Source organism: Zasmidium cellare (genome assembly GCF_010093935.1).
Source record: "Zasmidium cellare ATCC 36951 unplaced genomic scaffold M409scaffold_27, whole genome shotgun sequence".
NCBI classification, from domain to species: domain Eukaryota; kingdom Fungi; phylum Ascomycota; class Dothideomycetes; order Mycosphaerellales; family Mycosphaerellaceae; genus Zasmidium; species Zasmidium cellare.
In genome coordinates, this window is record NW_022986971.1 from 399,017 (window position 1) to 414,221 (window position 15,205).

Genomic DNA, 15,205 nt, shown 5'->3' on the forward strand with positions numbered 1-15,205 from the left:
TTGTCGAGTCTTGGGTAATAGGAGTGATTTTGCAAATGGGCTTGCCTTTTTATATTGCACGTCTGATCGCTTCGGGGAACATCCTGACTCTTCCTTGCTCGCTCATCCGTCTGCTTTCACGAAGCAATGTTGGATCATCTTCAGCCAGCCTCAACCACATCATATCGTGGAATTGAGGGGGAAAGGGCATCTAGACACGCAGTCATCGTCATGAAGCTGCAATGCATCGAAGCTTCAGCCTGTTACAATGAAGTTGAAGACCACATCAGGCAAGCCGCGTGACTTTGATGACAGGGTCATCTTGGATGTCGTCGAAGTCTACCACCTTTTTAGACCGTCGGATTGGCCATGTTCCAAAGGCGAGGTGTTGTTGCGCACTTGAGGCTTGAATGAGGCGTTTCTTCGAATGCTGCATCTCCAAACGCCACAAATCGTGGGGCGACATGCAGCTTGATGATTGACAGCGAGAAAATGCCGCGACGAGGCTTGAAATTCTACACTCGTATTCGTCGAAGCTGAGCTGATTGCTTCTTCAGGCTCCGTCAGGCCACGCCTGCGTCTTTGCGAAGCAACAGCTACGACAGCCACATAGCCTGGGCTGCATGTAGGGCTGCAGAAAAGCTGAAGCTCTTGCAGCTATTACGCACCGACGTCAGGGGTGAGAGCTGTAAATTTTTGGTGCTCTGGAGCTGTACTGTGGTGAATATTGCAGATTTGTCGTCGGCTGGCGATGTTGAGAGTGAATGGTGGTTCGACTCTTGCAGCATCGCTTGCAGTAAGAATTGGAATTCGATCGCGAATGGCTTCGATTGAAGGTCACACGACGATGAAGCTCTTGAGAACTGTTGATGAGCTTCAGAATGGCGTTTCCCGGCGATGCCGGAGTCGTTGAACATGGACGATGGGACCGACTGGAGGTTGATGTTGGCGATGAGGAGTATAGATGCTTGCCGCTCTCAGGATGCTGCGCCGTCAGCTCAGAAACCTCTGTTGAATCAGTGCAGTTGTCTTATCATTTTCAAATGGACTACTCCACCCCAACGATCACGTACAGGGCGAGGATCAAAGTCGTAGTCCCCGTCCAGAGAAGGCGATCGATCCGCAGAATGTCGTCGCCCACCGAGTGCTCACTCCGCGAGCTCAGCGAAAAAGATGCCTGGCAGACGACACTGAGGCAGAAACAGTCGGAAGAGGAATTGCAGCGGGTGTATGAGACTCAGATACTGGCGTACTTGAATGCCGATTATGCGGATCTTGAAGAGGCGGTGCAGGCTGAGTCAGAAGACGAAGCAGAAGAGTAAGCTTTGCGAGAGTGTCGAGTGTTCTCTGAGCGCCACAACCACCTATCGTCCACGGGTAAAGTTCAAGCTGATATGTGTACAGCGAGGCGGTGCTGTTGTGGCGGCGTCTGGAGAACTACGTGTGGTCGTGAGACCAAGACTGGATCCACGGAAGAGTGCGCGCAGTGACTTGATGCAGAAAGCAAACGACAGGTCCGATGTTGGTACGATTTCGACACTCGCTCAATGCAAGTTGTGCGTGGCCTGGGGGTTTCGGAAGAGCAAATATGCGGCGTTACTCGAGATTTTGGCTCCCTGAGAAGAAGCCCATTGCTGGAAGAGCTGGATGGCGCTGATTGAGTCGAGCGTTGTCAGACATGGCCGATCAAAAGAAGAAGACAGAATGCTTGATATGAGTTGGGGTTGCAGTGTACGTGTACTTCTCGAGATACTGTTGACTTAAATTCATTGCAGGTCCTGCTGCTTCAAAACCAGTCTTTCACCGTCCTCTAGATCGGCCATTGGAATCACGCTCAAGCACCTGTGGCGTGTCAGCACCAGCCTCGATATCGATGTCCTTCAATACAAGATGAAGATGGCGATATCAGAATCCCTTTTCTAAGCATCGACGGGAGTATGTGTCGATACCCCGTGCCTTTTCCGGCTCTTCCTGAAGCTAATGGGTATACGGAATCTCATCATGAAGTGGGTTGAGATGAAAGAGGCGGGCAGACTTACACATACTCGGCAATGGAAGTTGATGGTGAGGATGATGTTGGCTGTTGGAAGCAGAATTTCTGCCTGTGACAAGAAGCAGGTGCGGAAGACGGCTCGGAAGAATTAAAGTTCGGACCGAACCGCGCTCTCTCCACGTCTCACGATTCATCACTTGCGGCCAGGTGTTGTCAGGAACAGGACCCGACCAATATGATCCATGCCCGGCTGCCATTAATCCCTATTCATAAGCACAAAGGCGCAGTTGAGTGATCCCGCAGTGGTAGCTTCCTCTTCTATCCCCTTCATGACACGCTGTACATAGCAGGTATAGAAGAAGAAGCCGCCTTCCCTTTCCCCCGTCTCCGCTTCGCACGCTTGCTTCGATCTTTCTTTGTCACCTTCGACCGCCCACACGCCGTATGCGCACCTCAATAAGGGATCCCGGTCCAGTCGCAGTGTCGCTTTGATTAAAGCGTCATCCAGGTATGAAAGATGAGATCTGTCCACTGTGCTTTCGCAGAACATGCGCTGACATCTGGCTTGCAAGAAGGGACTCGGCTTCACCATGAGGCCGTCGACAGCACGCGGCTTCTACCTCGCAGTCTTCGCGCTGTGGGGTGTAGACTGCCATGCTGAATCCGCCTCATCCACCTCTCCACACACAAGCCCAGATGTCTGCGCAGTAAGCTCTTCTTGTAACCCTCGATTTACTCCCAAACGAATCCTTAACGCCTTCCAGCTCGAACCCAAAGCCAAAGTCTCAGATGCTTGCGCCTCCTACGCCGACTTGAACGGTCTGAACGACAAACTTCATCCCTACGTACGGAACCTTGCGAACAACACCGACTTCTTCTCGTTCTACCGATTGAATCTCTACAACAAGAAATGCCCGTTCTGGGATGATGAGAATGGCATGTGTGGGAACCGAGCATGTGCGGTGAATACTGTGGACAACGAGGACGATATCCCCGCGATATGGCGGGCAGAAGAGCTGAGCAAGTTGGAAGGACCAAAAGCACAACACCCGGGCAAGAAGCAGCAGAAGGAACGGCAACGGCCGCTGCTGGGTGAGCTTGGAGACAGCGTTGGCGAGAGCTGTGTGGTGGAGTATGATGACGAGTGTGACGATCGAGATTACTGTGTACCGGAAGATGAGAGTGCGAGTGGGAAGGGTGACTATGTCAGTTTGGTGGACAACCCAGAACGATTCACTGGATATTCGGGAGATGGAGCACATCAAATATGGGAGGCCATCTACCGAGAGAACTGCTTTTCGAAGCCAAAGCAGGGAGTGTTGGATGCAGGGTCGTCATCTCCTCAGTCGGGCATATCGCAAGATCAAGCCGTGGCAGCGCAAGAGTTCAAGCAGGTCATCAAAGCTCACGATCGTCTGGAAGCCAGAAAATCAGGTCTGCCAGAAGAGGCTCTTGACTTTGAGGATGAGTGTCTGGAGAAGCGAGTGTTCTACCGAGTCATCTCTGGCATGCACGCATCGATCTCGACGCACCTTTGCTACGACTATCTCAACCAGACGACGGGAGAATGGGGCCCCAACGTGGAGTGCTACAAGGAGCGATTGCACCACCACCCCGAAAGGATCTCGAACCTTTACTTCAACTACGCGCTGATACTGCGTGCTGTGGGCAAGCTACGGGATTACGTCCAAGACTACACCTTCTGCACAGGCGATACAGTTCAGGACAGCAGGACCAAGAAGATGATCACCATCCTGGCGGACGCCATCCCAGCTGGACCTCAGATCTTCGACGAAAGTGTCATGTTCCAGGACCAGACCGCCGACGGCATCAGCCTGAAGGAAGACTTTCGCAATCGATTCCGCAACGTGAGTAGGATCATGGACTGTGTGGGTTGCGACAAATGCCGGCTCTGGGGCAAGGTCCAGACCAATGGATTTGGCACGGCATTGAAGGTGCTGTTTGAATTTGGGAATGGCCATGAGGGCGAAGACAAACCTTTACTCCGCCGCACCGAACTTGTCGCACTCATCAACACGCTCGACAAGATCAGCGCCGCATTGAAAGCTCTCGAACATTTCCGTCTCATGGTAACAGCAGAACAAGAAGGCCGTCCATCTGAGTCCGTGGCTGAGACACCACGATTCAAGCCGAGCGAGGTACCAAACTTCGACGACCTGGATGATCTGGACGACTTTGAGGACCACCAATCGAGCCAAAGCCACGTCCCCAGCATCTCAGAGATCTTCTACGAAGAGCTAGAAGTCGTCTACAAGGCGACCATGTTCATCCTGAGGAGCTGGCTGGATCTGCCGGTCAAGATCCCGCTCATCGTGGGCAACGAAGGCGGACGACTATGGGACTCTTGGCTGGGCAAGCCTGTGCGGCCGAGGAAGTGGGAGATTCGGTTTCCCGAACGCGACGAGTTATGATTGTATTTATTTCGTGGCATAGCATGGCGATGGATGGGTGGCATAGGTTTGGCGTTCTTGGACGGGTTGTGCATGTGGCAAGCAATGATGATGCCAGGTGGCATTTTGTGTGAGACGAACCAAAGATATTGGAGTGCTATATGTGATTCTGGCCGAGTATATTGGCAGTCGGAAGAATCGAGGCCGACGTTTCTGAGATATTGCCGTTCCCGATCGATAACGGCGCACGTGAGATCCCGTCAACGCTTCGAGAGTTGCCGACAGGACGTTGAGCGACGGCCAGGATCCTTCTCATCGGCCGTGCCGCGCAGCATGTGAGAAATGCGGAGAATTTGCAAACTTTGAATCAGAAAGTCTCGATGAAGCACCGATCACGCGTTCATCAGCACACGGACTCTGCAACAACAACAAAGAATGCGTTCATCCAGCGAGACCTGTTCTTGATGAAAAGTGTGCTTTGAGGACGGGTTTAGCTGTTGCTTCACCCCTTCAATCTCAGACGTCTCTCGCGCGTGTGGTGAAACGGTGCTCGCCGCGACGAATGAACGGCGCGAGGCCAGACCAGGAGTTTGAGCCGGCGTCGAGACCGGGAGTGATTGGGGATAGCTTTCCCGCCGAGACGATGCGCTGGGGCTGTGATTGGCTGGAGGAAGCACAATCCTTGCAGACGTTTGGCGGTTGGCCGGGATGCTGTTTCAACGGCCACCGCGCTGCCGGGTCGCCTGTCGAGCGTGTGGAGCGCGAAACTTCTTGTCCTTCTTGTCGCTCTTTGTCGCGGGCCTCGTCCTTCCACTCTTGTCTCGCATCGAAGCGCTGGTCCTCTGCTCGTTCGCTCTCTTCGTCGCCTGTACATCGCTGTGTGCCTCGTCACTCTTTTGACCACCACAAGCACCTTCTGCACTTCTGATTTAGACGCGCCTGCGGCGTGACGCTCCCTTCAATCAATCACTCAATCATTACCATCGCGGCCAGGGCCCGCCGAAAGCGCACTCCCTCACACACACCCTCACATTCCTTGCGACATTCCTCGGACAGCGTCTTTGTCGCACCAGTCCCTCCCTTCACACACCCCTCCAGCAGCCCGCGTGACAGCTGTTCTCATCACTCTGACGTCCACCGTCGAGCGCCGACAACCTGCGACGATTGCCTTGTGATTGCCAAACTGCGAGTCAGGAGCAATCGCGACATTCACGACAACCCGCGACTGCACCATCCAACCTTGAACACCGTCTTCGACGACAACCCCATTCAAAACGGCCACCATGTCGCTCGTACGTGCCTTTACCACCCGGCGCTCCAAGCCTGATCACCTCGAGAACGTCCACGTCGGCCGCGCCGCCAGTCAACGCCAAGGTCGACCAGTCCACCGCACTCAGATCTCGTCACCCGTCGTTCTGCTGTCCAGCACGAATGCGCTGTCATACGACGCACCTGATATCGCCGGCACTGCGCCCGTCGGCGGCACTCGCGACTTCTCCTCGTCATCATCCAGGTCTTCCCACGAGGGCAGCGACGCCAGCACATTCGACATCAGCTCCAACACCGACGCTTCTTCGATCGAGAACTCCCCCATCAGCCCCGAGCCCGAGCCAAACCACTTGAGCTGCTACTTCAAGTCTGCGCAAGACTCTTCGCCAACTCTGCAATCACGAGCTTCCTTCGACGCTCCATCCATCCCACAGCGAGTGCCCTCGCATTCCAAGAAGGCTCACGAACGGGTTCACCGCAAGCGCTCGGTCCAGCGTATGATGTCTCCACCATCCAGCATCGTTCGCAACTCGACCGAGATGTTCAAGCCGATCGAAGCGCCGCAAGAGAACCCCTTTGGCAACGAACTCGCCCAGCTGGATGAGGTCGCCGAGGAGTTGAGCTACGCTGTGCGCGATGCCGAAGCTGAGGAGGATGCCGCGTACATGGAAGCGCACGGCCTTGCTCGATACGACGCCGATAGCTACCTCGCCGAGATCCACAGCCTCATCTACGAGACCTACCACGCTGAAGAGCCAATCTGGATTTGAAATCCATGGACCAGTCACGCGCTCCAGCACAATCGTTCCTCTGACCGATCAGGACATCGTTGGAGGTTGCAGATGGAGATGTTCTGAACCATATCATTCATTACCGACGACATCTCAGTGCTGGGTGCCATCCACCTCGAAGGGCTCACTTCTACTGTGCATACACCGACCACGATAACCCGCTCTTTCTACATCTCTCTGGCAGATTGATTTCCTCTCTGACGACCCGACACGACCGAACACCACACTTTCCTTGCCCGGCGAATTCAGAGGACCATCTGCCGTCCACTCATTCATTACTTTTGCTGTCTTGTCTGCTGCGCGGAGGAAAGGAATGAATTGGTTTCTTTTTAACGAGTATACGTCTTATCTGGAGACACAGGGGATACCGAACCACGAAATGGAATAGACCAAGGAGTTATCTGTCCTCTATTTCGTAGTGTGCTTTTGTACATGCAGCTTGCTAAAAGTTTCTTCAAGACAACACGTATCATTTTGCCTCAGTTGTACAGATCTTGTTGTAGTTCCGCGGAACGGGTCATGTATCATGCAGTGAAAGATCGCCTGACAGATGGGCGCATGTGAAGCTTCCGCGCGTGCCAGGTGGTGAACCAAGGACCGCGTCGGCTGTGATTGGCCAGCATCCCCCGCCGCGGGACCGTCCGGGGGCTAGTGAAGAGCTCATCGATCTTTGTTGACACGCGAGGTTCGTAACTGCTTTCTCTCCAGAAACAAACACCACCACCACCAAAAAGATCCCCCATTTTCGAGAACACGCCCACAATCTCACACGCTTCCCCGAACACACTCGACACGACGGCGACGACGACAGCTCTATCGGCGGCATTGGCTGAAACTGCAGCGACTGTTCCGGCGGTGAAACAAGACGCTTGAACGCGGTGCCTGCAGTAGCGGTTCCTTCTTTTCCAACATCCACCTACCCCTCCGGCAACGACTGCGAACATCACCTCCAACACTCCCATAGCCGAGCGGCCACACACACCCGTACGACGACATCCTATCACTGGCCCCGACTTCGAGGTTGCGGGACGCGGTGACTGGAAGTAAAGAACGGCGATAGAAAAAGAGCAGTGCAGACAGGGACGGGCAAGATCACAATGGCGTTGGACATTGACTACACGCGACGCAACAAGAAGCCGCGTCTGTTGACGGATAGCGAGCGGGATAAGCTCGATGAGTTTATTGATTCGATCCATTACTCCAGTCGGTGAGTAGACAGAATGTCCCTCACTTTCAACCATTTGTGCGGGGGAGGGGTGGAAGAAAGGAAGAAGAGATTGTGGTGGATGGACGTGTGACTGATACTGATTGCTTGACAGCTACAATGACGACCACTTCGAATACCGCCATGTGCAACTCCCCAAGCAGATGCTCAAGGCCATTCCCAAGGACTACTTTGACGGAGCGCGGGGCACGCTGAAGTTGCTGTGGGAGGATGAGTGGAGAGGATTGGGGATTACGCAGGTAAGAAAGATCATATCCGCCAAGATGGGGGAGATGTGGTTGGCTAATATGGGAATGCAGAGCTTAGGATGGGAACACTATGAGGTCCATGAGCCTGAGCCGCATATTCTACTTTTCAAGTAAGTGAGAAATGAAGCGGTGGAAAGGTGGAGCGGGAACTGACTTGACCACAGGCGACCGATCAACTTCCAACCCGGACAGCAGCAGTGAAGAGACTGACATAGTCCCTCTGCTCTGCGTCCTTCATCAGCATCACGGCTTCGAGGCACACTCAAGGCTTCCTCAAAGACTGTCCACCAGACGACAGACGGATCGGCACGAATACACACACCACCCTTACGAACCACGGCAGGAACCCTTCTCCCTTGCCATTGTCGATACGATCGATAGACGGCAGACGAAACGAGCGAGAAGAGCGGATTCCCATCATCCACATCGTGCATTTTCATAAAAACTGCGCAACAATGCAGACCTTCTTGAAGCTTTCTTCGACCTTGCTTTTCCCCCCTGACACGACGACGAGAACCATGCATTTACGGACGGAATTGGGCTCTGTGAAGGTGCGCCGAGGCGTGTTTTTTTTTCGATTCGACTGAGATGTGAGATGAAGAATCCTTGGCTTCTTTTCGATCAAGAGTCAGGAAGTCCTATACGTCCAGCGGCGAAGCGTGCTTTCGTATGGGAGTGGGAATGGGGAAAGAAAGAAAGCATTGTGGATTCTGCTTGCGTCTGCGTCGGGGTGTTTCCCAGCCGTTGAGGCTTTTTACTTCTTTGATTCGATTCGATTGCGACTGCGATTGCGACTGTGTGCGTATAGCTTAATTCGGAAGCTGTTTTTTTTTCTCCTCTGCTTTGATCAAGTACCTTCTTGTCTCCTCTTCTTCACGCTCTGGTCACTCACATTGGAAAACCTGGAATGAAACCCCTTTCTTTTCCCAAGGCTCTCTCTTAACGGAGGGAAGGGCAGAAATCGTAAAGCAGGGTGCGATACTCACTTCCCTGACAGCGATATACTGTGCGAAAACATGGCAGGGAGACAAGATGTGGCCGAGTTCTGCATGGTACCCCTTTACCAGCAAGAGGTATTCGACAAGTGAGAGAACCATCGCTCCTTGTGCCATTTTTCATCAATCAATATCCGGTGTTTCCCGTGGTTCAATTTCCCATGACTACATAAACCTCATTCTCGTTCTCTCTCTCGCGCCCTTCTCCTACCAGGATCCCAATCTACCCCAAAAGCACCTTCCAAGTCCCCACCTCAAAAGCCCTCAACTCGACCTCCAACCCTTCCTTCCCCACCTCCACTTCCTCAATCACATCCTCCAACAAATTCACCTTCCACGCCTTCTTCACTTTGACACTCCCAAACTCCACGACACCGCGACTCGTCCCACCCAAACTGTCGTAGATCCTGAGGATGACGTGGCGGTCTTTGGAGGTTTTCGAGGGGAGTTCATGGTTCGAAGCGTCGGCGTCGTCTTCGCCCCGCTTGATCGTGTCGATGACGAGGGAGGGGGAGGAGGAAGGCGTGAGTTTGAAGGCCGAGAGGAGGTCCGAGATCGCCTCCGGGTTCGGGTGGCGGTGGATGGAGAGGGGGTTGTTGAACTCGAACGCGGCGCGGACGGTGCGGTGGTCGAGGCCGCCTGCGCGGGGGAGAATCGCCCATTTGATGTGGTGGCGCCCCATGTCCGCGTGGGCGTCGGGGGCTTTCGGGGCGCGGAGGAGGGAGAGACGCATGAGGTTTCCGACCGTCGCGATGCCGTACTTGCTGTCGTTGAGGATGCTCACGCCGTAACCGTGTTCCGACAAATCCGCCCATTTGTGGCAGCAGACTTCGAACTTCGCCATGTCCCAGGTGGTGTTGTAGTGCGTGGGGCGCTTGACGAGGCCGAATTGCGTTTCGTAGGAGGCTTCGGTGTTTTTGATGGTGGTGGGGAATTCGACTTTGAGGAATTTCATCGTTTCGCGCCATTCGACTTCGGCGGATACTTCGACGTAGGAGGTCGGGGCGGAGGAGGTGACGGCGGAGAGGAAGATGGTGGTTTTGATCCAGGATTCGTCGGAGATTTTGGTCGTGGTGGTGACGGCGACGCGGAAGGGGGAGTTTTCCGTGATGGAGGTGGTGTTGGGTGTGGCGGGGAGTTCTTTGCGGGAGTGCAGGTGGAAGACTTCGACGTCCCAGGCTTGCCAGTAGAGGGGCTTGTCGTCGAAGATGACGAGTTGGTTGGCTTTGCTGCCTTTGGGGATGGATTCCCGTTTGGCGGACTTGTCGTAGAGGGAGGTGATGACGCCGTCGGAGACCTTGACTTGGAGTTTGGAGTTTTCGAGGAGGAAGCTGCCGTCTTCCATTTCGTTGACGGAGGCCACTTCGAGGAAGTCGCCAGTCTTGGTATTGACACCGGCTGGCTGGCCGATGATCTCGGCGCTGTGGGTGAGGCCGGAGGATGTCTGGTGCATGGCGAGCTCATGTCGTTGCCAGCCGAGAGTGTTCAAGGCGACGGGTTTGGCGTCTTTCTTATCTTCAAAACCGAGCGCTGTCAGAGCATCCTTCAACGCCTTCTTGCCGGTCTTGAAGACTTTGGCATATAGTTCAGCTGAATCATCGTAACACATCTCGATGGCAGAACCTGGAAGACAGTCGTGGAACTGACACAGCAGCACATTCTCCCACATCTCGTCAATCTCCTTCTTTGGATATTTGTATGCCTTGTCACCCTTGATAGTGGCCAGCGTGCCAAGATATTCAATATCGTGAAGGAGAATCTCAGACAAGCGGTTGTTGCGCTTGTTGTTGGCTTGAGTGGTGTATGTGCCGCGGTGGAGCTCAAAGTACAGCTCACCATACCACGTCACAAACTCGGTCTTGCCGGTGGCAGCGTTGTTTTCGAGTCGGTCGAAGAAGTCTTCAACACTATAGCCCATGTGGACTCGAGGCAGGAGGCCAACTTTGTCGCTGATACCACGGCAGCGACGAAGCTTCTCAATATGTTCAAAGGTTGGACCACCTCCACCATCACCCTTTCCAAAAACAAGCAAAGATGTCGGATCTTGGTCCATGCTCTTGTGTTGGGTCACAGACCGCTTGACATCACCAAAGTGTGCCTCAGCAGTGTAGGTCTCAGACGGCGCCATGTGGCAGATGACTTGGCTGCCGTCCAGACTGACCCAGTTGAAGGTGGTGTGTGGGAAGTTGTTGATGTTGTTCCAGCTGAGCTTCTGCGTGAAGAAGCGATCCATACCAGCCAGTCGGCAGAGTTGTGGGATTTGGGAGGAGTAGCCGAACGTGTCAGGCAGCCAGAATGTTCGGCATCTCTCGCCAAATCGAGATTCAAAGTATCGCTGGCCGTAGACAAATTGACGAACAAGAGATTCTCCTGACGGCAGGTTGGTGTCATGTTCAACCCAGCTGCCACCGATGGGCTGGAAGGTGCCCTTCTTGACATGATCCTTGACCCGATCGAAGGCGTATGGGTAGTACTTCTCCAACCACTTGTACTGCTGAGCTTGTGATGCACAGAAGCGGTGTTCTGGGTATCGATCCAGCAGGTCGCATTGATTGGACCAACTGCGAGCAATCTTGCGTTTCGTCTCAGCCCAAGGCCACAACCAGCAAGTATCGATGTGACAGTGACCAATCCCACTGATCAGCACCTCTTTCTCAGGCTCGAGGTCGTATACATGTGCTGAATCGACCTTCTCGCCGACATATCTCTTTGCAATCTCTCGACACTTCAAGATGCATGCATTGGAGCCTTTGCCTTCGATGAAACAGTCCATGATCTCGTTGCAGACTTGCAAAGCGGCATGCTCTTCCCAGCTGTCGGTTGGGAATTCTCGTGCGGCATCGCCAATGATCCAGAAGTCGTAGAACAAAGCTCGAGCTTGTTCGTTCACACTGACGAGGTCGGCCTCTTTCAGTTGGAAGTACTTGTTGGGATCAGGCGGCTGGATGGAATCACCGCCGGGAGCATTGCCGAACATGCCATTGCAGGCAGTCTCGATATAAATGGTGTGCTCTTTGCCGTCTCTGTACTCTTTGGGAACGATCCATTCGATTCTTTCGCCATTGCCTGTCAGACCTTGCAGAGGCTTGCCATCGTGGGTCCAGACCATGCCTTCGCAGCTGGCGTCCCAATGCAGCTCTATCAACGACTTGTAGTCCCAGTCTTTAGGCACTGTAAAGTGCACTTTGAACCAGTGTGTGCTCCAACTCGGTCCAAACCACTGACCCTTTTCGGTCTTCTTGTATTCATTCTCTTTGCTGGTTGCCTCGTCGAAGGTGGGGCGCGAGAGATCCGGTGCATCCCATACTGACAGCTTGACATGCTTGTCTCCAGAGACACGGCCGTCGTAGAGCTTGGCCAGCAAGCCTTGTTGTCGGTACTGTCCGCCGTCGGTGAACTGCTTCAGACGATCCTGGTAAATGGAGTGAATCAGCTTGCCCTTGGGGCGTTCGGCCAGCTGCGGGTAGGATGGAGCAGACGAGGCCATCTTGTGGGACGATTCGCCTCCCATTGTTTGGATAGGCGGAATTGATGAGAGGTGATTGAAATGGTCAGCCGACTCCTAACCAATGTGTAGTACAGAGCTGGGTGGGATCAGGTGAGCTCGTCGACGCAGGTACACGCACGCAGCCAACAGCTACACGTGGAGCTCTCTCCGCATCGATCGCCCCAGAAACCGGAAACCACCTTGGCGCTGATCATCGGCCCTTAAAAATAGCGACCGTTGCGAGATGCCCAACAACAGAAGAACAAGCGAGGTGCACGAAGTACATGTTACTTATCAGGTAGCTGTTATTCACGCTGTTTCAGACAATCAAGATTTTAGAAAATACGGTGGATTAATAGCTTTCCTTCCGTTAACTTATTCAGTAATGTTAATAGCTTCATTAAGTCTGGTAGCATTTCTTTTTAGACAATCAAGATTTTAGAAACTACGGTGGATTACTAAAGGAGACTATATAGCTTAACTAATACTGATACCCTAGATTAAATTAAGAAGTTCAAAATTACAGTAGTCTTAATCGTCTAAGACTAGTCTTATCTTAGAACAACAGGTGTAGCATGGAGAATACTTTTCATTAGGTGCAAATGTTTCTTTTACCGCAATACGGACCTCCGGAGCCTGACGAAGACGGAGCCATCAAAGCCTTGCGGGGCAGAACAAATCACATGACATCGCAACCACAAAATGCGGGGATACATGTAACTATTATATGGCAAGCAATAGCGATTACTACCTCTGCACCATCACCAGCACCAGAATCACCAGTACCCATCATGGATCCTCCTCGCCGTCCCAAGCAGCGGAACAAGCCAACCCTTAACTGCCTGGCTTGTGTCGAGAGGAAGAGCAGGTGTGACCGAGGGCGTCCTGCCTGCTTCACCTGGTCCGTCGTTGCAACGCCCGTCCTTCCAATCGACCAGCCCGCTAACGTTTCTACGAGTCAAGCGTGAAGCGCCAAGTCGAGTGTCAATACACCCCCGTGGCGAACTTCCTCGCTGCGTCCCAAGCTCCGATGCCACGCCCACGAAAAGAGCGCCGTCCGCCTGCCACGCCCCCTTCGACTGTAACACCCAGCGGTTGCCCGCAGGATGCCTTGACTGTGGAAGGATTGGCTTCAGAGATCGTCCTGGCATCGGCCTCAGCACTCCCGGAAACAGGCGACGAGGGCGTCCAGTTTGGCCAGGTAACTGCGCACACAGGGTCTGACGAGCGCGATGATCTGCTCGCCACCGACATGTACATCTTTCGCCTACTGGATCTCCTGTTTCCAGACCAGACCCTGCACTGGAAGATCGCCGCGCGCTTCTCAACTTATTTGGGGCAAGCTTTCCCCATCCATTTCGTACGTTCCAATGCTCCAAACGGTCGAGCCTGCCTCGTGCCGTACTGACAATCATGCCTGGGCCTAGAGAACTACTGGACCGATGCGGGAGGGCTTGTCGAGGTTATTGCAGCTTTGCCAGCCAAAGATGAAGCCGATATACTTCTGGAGCGCTTTTTCCAGGCCATACATCCTCTGTATCCGATCGTACCGCGAGAGTCTTTCATGGCCGACTACGACCGCTTTTGGCTTCTTCTGGATGAAGAAAAACACGCCAGCAATGCTGCTCATGTCGCTCTGCAGTTTGCCATTTTCGCGGTCGCTGCGCAGGACATGCACACACAGGCTACGCAAAGTACTCGCGCGGATTTTTCAGAATTTTACTTGAGCTGCTGCCATCAGGGTCTTTGTCTTTCGAGTTATCTCAACCACCACTCTGTGGCAACAGTTCAGACAATGGTCTTGATTTGCCATTTCCTCATTGCTACCGACAGGATCTCCGATGCGTGGACAATCTCAGGTATCACCCAGCGACTGGCGTATCATCTCAAGCTCAATTGCCACCCAAACCGCATTGGTCTCGCCTCAAATTACAGCGAGGCACAACTACGCTGCCGATTGTGGCAGGCCACCATGATGCAGGATACGCAATTGTCTCTATGGCTGGGATTGCCTGCCACTACAATGTATTACGACGTAGAACCCGACCATTTTTGCAGCACCAGCCTGTCCAGCATCGAAGACGAAGGAGCAGATCTCTCTGATCCTACTCTGTTGACCGACAATGCCTACATCCGTACCATGTGGCGTTATTCTAGCTTTGTTCAGACCAATGTTTGTGTGCTACGCTCCCGGAAGCAACCTCTACCGAATGGCACCGAACAGACCATCACCAGCTTTCGGGACCTCTATCACCACTTTGACCCGCCGTTCAATTCCTTGAGTCCTTCGCGCTTCGAAAACCAACCGCCTAGACTCCTTTATCAACATGTTGCTGTGAGCAGCAGTTACTTCTCAGCTTTGATGCTCCTTCAGATGGAGCAAGCGACAGACACTTTCGAAGACCAATGCAGTGCGGCTCAGTCTGCGCACGAAGGCATGTCGGCATTCTTCGCTTTGGCACGGCTTTCGCCCAACCAGGTGGAGAGATGGGGCGAGGTGCACAATCGCACATTCACAATGGCCGTAAGCAAGAAGCCTTGGAAAATGACTTGCATTGGAGCCAATGGTCTCTTACTTCAATACTGACAGAGCTACAGGTCATAATCGGTACACTGCTGGCCACAAAACGGAGCCACCCCAGCGGTGATATCAACGACCCGCGACTGACACTGGCCAAGAGCGATTTCGAACGTTACGTGAGGCTTCTTGAGCGTGCACAAGGCACAGCCGGCTTTCGAAAAGTCCAGCAAGAACGACTTGCGAATCTCAAAGAACTGCGGGCGGCCTTTTAGAGCATCCGAAAGGC

At 53.5% G+C, this 15,205-nt stretch overlaps 6 protein-coding genes across 6 annotated transcripts; 5 read left to right on the forward strand and 1 right to left on the reverse strand.

The window, feature by feature from the left end:
* Positions 1-860: 860 nt before the first annotated feature.
* On the forward strand, positions 861-1,902 carry M409DRAFT_56912 (uncharacterized protein; the record flags this gene model as incomplete). The annotated part of the gene is made up of 2 exons (XM_033813443.1): positions 861-1,297; positions 1,755-1,902. 2 exons carry the CDS (start codon positions 861-863, stop codon positions 1,900-1,902), a joined length of 585 nt encoding a protein of 194 aa, XP_033665111.1.
* Positions 1,903-2,562: 660 nt separating this feature from the next.
* M409DRAFT_56913 (uncharacterized protein) lies at positions 2,563-4,404 on the forward strand (the record flags this gene model as incomplete). The annotated part of the gene is made up of 2 exons (XM_033813444.1): positions 2,563-2,679; positions 2,737-4,404. 2 exons carry the CDS (start codon positions 2,563-2,565, stop codon positions 4,402-4,404), a joined length of 1,785 nt encoding a protein of 594 aa, XP_033665112.1.
* Positions 4,405-5,666: 1,262 nt separating this feature from the next.
* M409DRAFT_56914 (uncharacterized protein) lies at positions 5,667-6,422 on the forward strand (the record flags this gene model as incomplete). The annotated part of the gene is made up of 1 exon (XM_033813445.1): positions 5,667-6,422. One exon carries the CDS (start codon positions 5,667-5,669, stop codon positions 6,420-6,422), a length of 756 nt encoding a protein of 251 aa, XP_033665113.1.
* Positions 6,423-7,540: 1,118 nt separating this feature from the next.
* M409DRAFT_56915 (uncharacterized protein) lies at positions 7,541-8,117 on the forward strand (the record flags this gene model as incomplete). Its single annotated transcript, XM_033813446.1, has 4 exons — positions 7,541-7,650; positions 7,763-7,907; positions 7,968-8,026; positions 8,081-8,117. 4 exons carry the CDS (start codon positions 7,541-7,543, stop codon positions 8,115-8,117), a joined length of 351 nt encoding a protein of 116 aa, XP_033665114.1.
* A 1,017-nt stretch (positions 8,118-9,134) lies between these two features.
* Positions 9,135-12,422, reverse strand: M409DRAFT_25568 (glycoside hydrolase family 38 protein; the record flags this gene model as incomplete). The annotated part of the gene is made up of 1 exon (XM_033807749.1): positions 9,135-12,422. One exon carries the CDS (start codon positions 12,420-12,422, stop codon positions 9,135-9,137), a length of 3,288 nt encoding a protein of 1,095 aa, XP_033665115.1.
* Positions 12,423-13,189: 767 nt separating this feature from the next.
* On the forward strand, positions 13,190-15,191 carry M409DRAFT_25569 (uncharacterized protein; the record flags this gene model as incomplete). Its single annotated transcript, XM_033807750.1, has 4 exons — positions 13,190-13,299; positions 13,362-13,758; positions 13,828-14,922; positions 14,997-15,191. The coding sequence occupies 4 exons, from the start codon at positions 13,190-13,192 to the stop codon at positions 15,189-15,191; spliced, it is 1,797 nt and encodes a 598-aa protein (XP_033665116.1).
* Positions 15,192-15,205: the final 14 nt, after the last annotated feature.